This window comes from Nicrophorus vespilloides, unplaced genomic scaffold (assembly GCF_001412225.1).
Source record: "Nicrophorus vespilloides isolate i.1.1-1 unplaced genomic scaffold, Nicve_v1.0, whole genome shotgun sequence".
Lineage (NCBI taxonomy): Eukaryota > Metazoa > Arthropoda > Insecta > Coleoptera > Silphidae > Nicrophorus > Nicrophorus vespilloides.
Window position 1 is genome coordinate 1 of NW_017095544.1, and position 9,788 is coordinate 9,788.

The following is a 9,788-nucleotide window of genomic DNA, read 5'->3' on the forward strand; positions in this document are numbered from 1 at the left end:
CATTTTGTTTTAGGTCTGTGTTGTGTTTACGTCGACTTCTAAAGCTGACTGGTGATGTTTTAAAATTGGCCCCCGAATTTATACTGCTCACATTGTGAACACAGCAACGACCTTCTGAGGTCACATTTCTTTGACGCAACTAGTTTTACTTAACTTTTACTTTATTGCAACAAATATATTTACATCTGTATTATTTATTGTTTTACACTATTTATACATTATAATCACTATAATTATGATCATTTATTATTATTAAAGAGCAGTAAATACTTCTGTTAAAGCTCTATACAATAATATACATATAATAGGATTCAACTGCTGAAAAGGGCTATTGACCATAGATCTTTTCGGTTATATTAATAATTAATATATCACAAAATTGATTATATTTGAATTTGCTCAATTTTGTGAAAATATAATCTATATATTTAGAATGATATTACCGTCTTTTATAATAGAAACACTTCTACTTCAGTTGAATAATATCTGTAACTTATTTATAATTTTCATCTTCCTTTTAGTTTTAATCGTTATACTTCTAAAAGCTACATATATAACATATTAGTTTTTATGTAATGGGTTCATCTTCTTCCTTAGTATTTATGTCTTCCTCGTTCGTATTCCAATATAAACGTAATTTCAACACCGTAATATATTGTAAAAATATGCAAATGAAATTTTGGAAATAGTTTTGATATTTATATCAGATTTACAACTGAGATAATCTAAAAAATGTGAGAAACGTTCTAATTGATATATTAATTATAATTGAATATTGAATATATTATACGTGACCCATGAACGTTAGTACTGAAATATATTTTATCGAGGTTAAAATCTATGTTATATGCAAATTAACACATCAATACAAACAATTTTATTTATTTTGAAATTTACCAATTTATTATAAAGAGTTATCGATCGCAGTCTTTCTATTTCGATAAATAATTATAATTAAAACATTTACGATAATAATTAAAATAATCTGGTCTCAACGCTTTCTGTTCATTTCTCTTCAATTCTTTATAAAATTTCTTAGAATATAAGCTAATTTCCTTAAATTTAATATATGACCAGGTATTATTATTATTGGAATAACAAACAATTTTTTTATTTTTCATTCTGAATATTCAATATTTTCTCTATAAAATATAAAATAAAGCAAACAATATTTTTTTAGATATGTTATTAAATATGCATGAATATAACATATTGTTTTGATATAAAGAGAACAATTAAGTTACTCTTTTAATTAATAAACCTGAAAGAAAATTTGACATTTATATATTGGTCATATTTGAAACAACGTTCAATTTTCCAAAATATATTTCTTTCTCAGGAATTAGATTCTATTCTATTATATTATTACTTTGTAAAACTATTTTTCATTATATATCTACAAGAAACACAAAACCAAATTATAATATCACTTATGTCTCTTATATCATAATATTTAATCTAGAAATATATTTAAAAATCATTCAAATTAAAGCAGCATTTCATTAAAAATATTTTTGTATAAAAAGTACTTTTGACATTTAGAGTAAAGGTAAGAATAAAAAATGATATTATTTTTTTTCGAATATTTATTTTTTTTACAGATAAATTAATCAGTTCAATTTATTGATTTAGAAGTAGACGTTGCTCAATAATGGGAGTAGGCCAGCTTTCCGGCGTATCCGTACCCAGAGTAATCATATGGAGATGCAGCGTATTTGTAAGCCACTGGAGCGGCGTAAGCAGCGGTGGCAATTGGTGCGGTGTAAGCAGCAGCTACAACTGGGGTAGAGTATGCAGCTACGACTGGTTTGCTATGAACATCGGTCCTGGATTGATAGCTTACGGCAGTTGGGATGGTGGCAGCAGCGGTATAAGCTACTGGAGCAGTAGCAACGGTCTTAACAACTGGAGCTGAGTAAGCAGCATAAGTGTTGTACGCCAAAGGAGTGGTGTAAGCTACTGGAGCAGCGGCAATGGTCTTGACAACTGGAGCAGTGTAAGCAGAAACGACTGGAGCAGCAGAGTATGCTACAACTGGTTTGCTGAAGACATCGGTCCTAGATTGGAGACTTACGGCGGTTGGGACACTGTAAGCGGCACCATGGAAGACTCCAGCGCTGGCAACAGCCAAAAGAGCAGACAACACCACCAATTTGAACATTTTGTTTTAGGTCTGTGTTGTGTTTACGTCGACTTCTAAAGCTGACTGATGATGGTTTGAAATTGGTCCCCAAATTTATACTGTTCAAATTGTAAACGCACCAACGACCTTCTGAAGTCACATTTCTTTTGCGCGGTTCCTTTTTATAAACTTTTACTTTATTAGCGCAATAAATATATTTGTCTACATTCATTACATTACCAATTGTTGATTTTAATAATTAAATTTCTTTATAATTAATATTATTTCAAATAATTGATTAAGTTTTGAAGTTATTTATACAAAAACATAATCCTTTATTTAATTTATAAATATACAGCCGCATTCACCACAAAAATTTTTGTCTTATATGTTATTGATTTGAATTATATATTCTTCGTAATTTTCTTTCACTTTTTACTTTTAGATGTTTTTTTATTATTTGAAATTATATAATATCAGGATTTGTTATTGTTTATAATAAATATAAATATGTATATAATGGTACAGAAAGACCATTGTTGGTTTAAATATGTTTCAAATTTTTATTCACTATGTTATAATAAATAATAATAAACAATTTGTTTTATGTAACAATATAAAAATGGCTATTGATTGCACATTAATAAATTTTATTATATAAATATTATTGTAATAAAAGTTAATACTGAAAAAATAACATATTTAACCAGACCTTCCAATCTCGATACAGTTTACCGGTTTTGCAAGTTGAGAGTCGGGCTTCGATCTGGAATCGGATATCTGGCTCTTACCATTTGTGAACACATTTTATCAATTTAAAGGATAATACCGTTAAAATTTTGCTATTTTTTTTTTCCAGGTTTTTTTTGTTCCCCGGGCAGAAAGACCTATGGTCAATAGCCCTTTAAAGGAATTGACTTTTTGATTTATGATATTTATAATATTGTATTGAGTTTTTTATTTTATAATTTTCTGTTTCAATAAATATTGTTATGATTATTAAGATATTTATAATTGGCGTTTTCGGATAATAATGCTTATTATTTATAATGTTACTAAATATAAAACGTGTAATTCATAGATTTCAAGTTAGTATTGATAAACAATTCTAAATTTCCATTACGAAACTATTAACAATTATATATTTATTTGTTGCATTATAAAAGTATATAGTATTAATAATTTTCGATGATCCACATGGCAATACACCTTTAAACAGTATTAATACCAATACTGTGTAAAGATTATATTAGGATTGAAACACCTATGAACCGTCTATGTATTATATAATAGTTGATCTTCTTTGTTTGATAATTGTTTTGTATAAATACGTTTATTTTTTATGTAATTGTTACTCTAAAGATTATTATCTTAATATATATTATGCTATTTATAAATGTACATAATACTATGTAAGGAATTTCGTAGTTTTAATAAGAGGATTTATAATAAAATTTAAAATTCACATATATTTATTATATTTTTTATTTCTGTTTAAATAATTTAGTCAGTTCATTAATATGATTTGCGAAGTCGACATTGCTCAATAGTGGGAGTAGGCCAGCTTTCCGGCGTATCCGTATCCGGAGTAAGCATATGGAGATGCAGCGTAATTGTAAGCTACTGGAGCGGCGTAAGCAGCGGTGGCAATTGGTGCGGTGTAAGCAGCAGCTACAACTGGGGTAGAGTATGCAGCTACGACTGGTTTGCTATGAACATCGGTCCTGGATTGATAGCTTACGGCAGTTGGGATGGTGGCAGCAGCGGTGTAAGCTACTGGAGCAGCAGCAACGGTCTTAACAACTGGAGCGGAGTAAGCAGCATAAGTGTTGTAAGCCAAAGGAGCGGTGTAAGCTACTGGAGCAGCGGCAACGGTCTTGACAACTGGAGCAGTGTAAGCAGCAACGACTGGAGCAGCAGAGTAAGCTACAACTGGTTTGCTGAAGACATCGGTCCTGGATTGATGGCTTACAGCAGTTGGGACACTGTATGCGGCACCATGGAAGACTCCAGCGCTGGATACAGCCAAAAGAGCAGACAACACCACCAATTTGAACATTTTGTTTAGGTCTGTGTTGTTTTTGCGTCGACAACGAAATCTGACTGATACAAATTCGAACAATATCCAGTCATTTTATACCGAATAATTCGTGAATGGAGCGTAACCTTGAGGGGTCATTCGTTGCTCGATTAGCAAACAGTAAAAACGCAACACTTCACTAAATAAATCTATACAACTCAATACAATTACTTATTTCCGACTAAATATCTGCGTTATTAAGCAGATAATATTTAATTATTTCCAAGTATCCAACAGTTCCTATTTAGTCATACAACCTTCAAATGAGCAAAATTATAAATTGTTGAATAATTACTGTAACATATTATTTAATTTAGTATATATTCACTGAAGTTCCGATAAAAATATAACAATTTTTTTAAAGGCCACTAAAAATATGATGTAATTAACATATTAAAAAAATGTATAGTATATAGATTTCATTAATGTTGGTATGATATATATATTACATACAAAAAGAGAAATAATTTAAAAACTAATTAATAATATATTTAAATTAGTGGAATAACAGTATATTACATATATAAAAACTATTATTGGGCAAAACAAATTGTAGTGAGTATTTCTGTAAATATTAAAATAATAATATTTATTGACCAGACTTCAATTATAAACAACAAAAAGTACATCCTATAAATCAATACATAATAATAATAACAATAATGAAAAGCAAATAATAATAATTCGGAACAAGAGAAAAAAAAAACTATAATGAAAAATAATCAAGGCTGGTCAAAGTGCTATTGAAGACCTCGGTTTCCGCCCTACAGATATAAATTAGATATAAAATAATTATGATGTACCATTTTAAACTTAAGAAGAAAATAATCTATTAATTGATTAATAATAATAAATATTAACAAAACGCTTTACAGAACATAGTATATTTTATTAATTAAGATGCATTAAAAGATTTGAACTATATTAAGATAAACAATTAATATTTTTCAATGTAATTGAGTATAAAAGATTATTTCTTATATTTTTTTTAATGCCGCTTATTTCTAGATATCGATATGTATTAACTATAATACAGATTTTCATATCTAGATTATACAAATATATACGTTTAGATTTAAATATATGTTGAAATTTATATATTTCACAAAAGAATCACTGTATGAAACTCTTATTTCGTAAAAATTGCTAACAAAAACTAAGATCCTTGAATTGTCTTAACATGACATGATACACATTTTTTTTAGTAATAACACTGTACGCTACAGTTGAACCGGATTGAGTAAGAATTACGCATACTATTGTAGTACATATTCTATCGACTCTAAGAGTGACCTTACAAGGACATCGAAACGTTCACAAATAATTCGTATAAATTTGTGACTTCATTCAAAATATGTATCAGTTAACTTTTAGAAGTCAACGTAGAAACAACACAGACCTAAACAAGATGTTCAAATTGGTGGTGTTGTCTGCTCTTTTGGCTGTTGCCAGCGCTGGAGTCTTCCACGGTGCCGCTTACTCTGTGCCAACTGCAGTAAGCCACCAATCCAGGACCGATGTCTTTAGCAAACCAGTTGTAGCTTACTCTGCTGCTCCAGTCGTTGCTGCTGCTTACACCGCTCCAGTTGTGAAGACCGTCGCTACTGCTCCAGTAGCGTACACCTCTCCTTTGGCTTACAACACTTATGCTGCTTACTCCGCTCCAGTTGTTAAGACCGTTGCTGCTGCTCCAGTAGCTTACACCGCTGCTGCCACCATTCCAACTTCCGTAAGCTATCAATCCAGGACCGATGTTCATAGCAAACCAGTCGTAGCTGCTTACTCCACCCCAGTGGTAGCTGCCGCTTACACCGCACCAATTGCAACCGCTGCTTACGCCGCTCCAGTAGCTTACAAATACGCTGCATCTCCAGTCGCTTACACCGGATACGGATATGCTGACAAATTGGCCTACACTCACTATTGAGCAACGTTGACTCCTAAAATGACTTGACTTATTTATATACTAAAAATAAAACAAATATGAAGAAAGATCCATCTATTTTTTATTAAACATTTCCTATACCTTTAAAATTATTACAAATATCATCATGTAAATATAATACAATAAATTTTTTGACCTATAATGTTATCTATTTAAAACACATATAGTTATGTACACAATATGTTGTTTTATTAAAACGACAATTATTTTTTCATATTAAGAAGTTTTTCTAGCGAATTTTATATAATTTGTTGCAAAAAATAAATTCCATTACATTTCTTTACTAGACTAGATCACTATTTATAACATGTAATTTTTATATTATTATGGGTAATTATTTTAACATAATATGCTTCAAATATTACTATAATTTTAGAACAAGGATGTTCTTTATATATTTTTAACAATCTTTTGAATATTTAAAGAATTGCTGTTATATATTATAAAATAATATAATTACAATTATTTTTTATTGCAACAATAACAAAAGTACAGAAAATTAATACGTATTTATAATACTAATCATAGCACAAATAATAAACTGTTACAAAGGACTACTAATAGAATTAATATCATTGAAGAATGAAATATCTTACATTTCTGAAATATTATTTATGAAAAACAGATTTGCTAGAAAAACTTTCAGTAAATAGAAAATAGCATTCGATACAGTAACTTCAAAATTATTTTCTTTACGATTAATAAATATAATAATATGATTAATAAATATTAACAATGGATTATTTATGGAATTTATATTATACTTGGATGTTGAACATGTAAATTATTATTTTAGATAAATTTAAGTGACATTATTTTCTTTTTCAATAAATATTTTCAAAAACGACAACGACCTAAATTTGACAGCCGACAAGTTTAATTACTCTAAATCATATGACTTATTGGTATTACATACAAATTACGTATAATTTATGAAAAATAGTTTAATAAACTTTCTTTAAAGAATATGCTTATGTTAACGACTTCCTAAAGGTGCGGTTCAAATCGTTGTTGAACTTGACATTGATTGATCAATTTTGTTTATTCTAGAAATAGTTTCTAAAACAAAATTATATTATATTTAAAGCGTTGTAATTATTTCAAGAAAATAAATTATTTACAATGAAACAATTGTTGTTATTTTAAAGTTTTGTAATGAGATTGACCAATAACTTATGTTGCAAGTGCTAGATTCAGATAAAACTAAACGGCATTAATATTCTGTACGATTCAATTATTCAATTCATTACAATTCCAGGCTCTTCGCAAAGTTTTGCATATAGCATTGAGACATCTCATGCCGTGTTTGAAATAGCTAAACTATTCAATAGAGACATTTTATTTTGATTCGATTTACTATGAAAATATTTGATACAAAATGAGGTTTATGATGGATTTGACATATTTGTTATTATATATTGTTTAATATTATTAAATAAATCAAGTAATTTGGAAATTAAACAATAGATACGGTTCCTAATAAAAATACTGAAAATAAAGGGATTTGTTGTGTATAATAAAATTCGTAAATGTATTTTTTATGTATTTTTTTATTATTTTTAAATTAATCAGTTCATTTAGCAGGTCGACGTTGCTCAATAGTGGGCGTAAGCCAATTTTCCGGCGTATCCGTAACCGGTGTAAGCATATGGAGAAGCAGCGTATTTGTAAGCTACTGGAGCGGCGTAGGCTGCGGTGGCAATTGGAGCGGTGTAAGCAGCAGAAACTACTGGAGCAGCAGAGTAAGCTACGACTGGTTTGCTGTAGACATCGGTCCTGGATTGATGGCTTACGGCGGTTGGGATGGCGACAGCGGCGGTGTAAGCTACTGGAGCAGCAGCTACAGTCTTAATAATTGGAGCAGAGTAAGCTACTGGAGCAGCAGCAATGGTCTTAACAACTGGAGCGGAGTAAGCAGCGTAAGTGTTGTACGCCAAAGGAGAGGTGTAAGCTACTGGAGCGGCGGCAACGGTCTTCACAACTGGAGCGGTGTAAGCAGCAACGACTGGAGCAGCAGAGTAAGCTACAACTGGTTTGCTGAAGACATCGGTCCTGGATTGGTGGCTTACGGCAGTTGGGATGCTGTAAGCGGCACCATGGAAGACTCCAGCGCTGGCAACGGCCAAAAGAGCAGACAACACCACCAATTTGAACATTTTGTTTTAGGTCTGTGTTGTGTTTACGTCGACTACCAAAGCTGACTGATGCAAATCCAAAGTGAAGACCGGCATTTATACGATTATTTCGTGAAGGCGCTGCACATACGGCCGCGACCTTCTGGTACCATTCTTGCATGCTTTTGTACGCCTAATTCACTTTCTTATTGTATCCGGCATGACTCGCAATTCGCTTAATTCTTTTTTATTTTCCTCGGCATCGCGCAGACTGCTAGTTTCATAATAATTATGTGCGGACGAAACTTTGTTATAATTTTAACGCAGCTCCTTTATTTGGTTTCTTCTTTTTTATTTTTCGTAACGGTATGACCCTCACTTACGACACTACCTACGAAGCTACTACTTAAAACTAGTCATTTATAACCAGTTAAGAATACCTTTTCACTGTCGTCTTTAAAAATGATAAATTAAATGTAATTATAAAATATTTATTGTATACTTGAAGTCAATGACCCAAGTCTTTATAGTTATACCTAAATATAACAGTAATTATTAATTTCATCAACAAAATGAAAAAATTTATCTAACTATAAGATTAAAAAAATGCACACATAATTTATGAGACAATTTTTAGAACAAAATATAATTATATAAAAGATACACTTTGATTCAAAATTAATTTATCTACGTCAAAATGTGCGCCTTATGATCCAAAATATTGCAATTGATATGTGCATAATAAACATATTAAATAATTCAACATACCAATGGAACTTCCGGTGGCTATTCTACAGATGTCTAAGAATAACAAACTACAATCATTTGCATTTAACTCATAAGAATTTTGCATAATCTAAATACAATATGATTCTGTTAAATAATAATAGCTATAGTTTATTGCATACATAATCAAATATATTGATTATTGATCACATACATTCTACCATATATATGAAACATATTTTTAAATTGTAATTAACTTTAAGTAAATGAGAACCAATAACTTCAATGTCATTTAATTACATTTTTGATAATTTTACATCTTTTCAATTCATCAAAACCTTACATTTTTTCATTTTTTGTTAGATATGTATATTTATATCTATTTTAAAAGAAATTAAGGTAGCTGGCTTTATGAAAATTTAATGGTATATGGAAATTTTAGAACACTTTGTATATATCAGATTTAAATATACATAAATAAAAAACATATTTATATAAATAGTCTTAAACATATCTATTGACAATTGGTAGTTCCACCGTCATATATTGAGTAAATTATATTAATTTAAACATACGTTGAGCATAGACCGATTTTGTAAAACTTTAGTTTTCACTTGGAAATTTTACTTAAGTTATTACATTTCTATGGATATTTTCAATATTATTATTTACATATCAAAATAAATTATTTAAAGAGTTAATTTCTTAATTAAAAATAATTAATGGAGTAATAGAATTAAATGATTAACATTTATCAAAAAAGTTTGTCTGCATAGAAAGAGATTGATTTAGATTTGATAA

The 9,788-nt window shown here is 29.7% G+C and overlaps 4 protein-coding genes across 4 annotated transcripts; 1 reads left to right on the top strand and 3 right to left on the bottom strand.

The window, feature by feature from the left end:
* Positions 1–1,645: 1,645 nt before the first annotated feature.
* LOC108556363 (pupal cuticle protein C1B-like) lies at positions 1,646–2,161 on the bottom strand. Its single transcript, XM_017912446.1, has one exon. It carries the CDS (start codon positions 2,159–2,161, stop codon positions 1,646–1,648), a length of 516 nt encoding a protein of 171 aa, XP_017767935.1.
* A 1,504-nt stretch (positions 2,162–3,665) lies between these two features.
* Positions 3,666–4,181, bottom strand: LOC108556372 (pupal cuticle protein C1B-like). Its single transcript, XM_017912455.1, has one exon. It carries the CDS (start codon positions 4,179–4,181, stop codon positions 3,666–3,668), a length of 516 nt encoding a protein of 171 aa, XP_017767944.1.
* Positions 4,182–5,610: 1,429 nt separating this feature from the next.
* LOC108556380 (pupal cuticle protein C1B-like) lies at positions 5,611–6,129 on the top strand. Its single transcript, XM_017912467.1, has one exon. The coding sequence runs from the start codon at positions 5,611–5,613 to the stop codon at positions 6,127–6,129; it is 519 nt and encodes a 172-aa protein (XP_017767956.1).
* A 1,595-nt stretch (positions 6,130–7,724) lies between these two features.
* Positions 7,725–8,338, bottom strand: LOC108556395 (pupal cuticle protein C1B-like). Its single transcript, XM_017912492.1, has one exon. It carries the CDS (start codon positions 8,301–8,303, stop codon positions 7,743–7,745), a length of 561 nt encoding a protein of 186 aa, XP_017767981.1. The 5' UTR covers positions 8,304–8,338; the 3' UTR covers positions 7,725–7,742.
* Between the last annotated feature and the right edge of the window lie 1,450 nt (positions 8,339–9,788).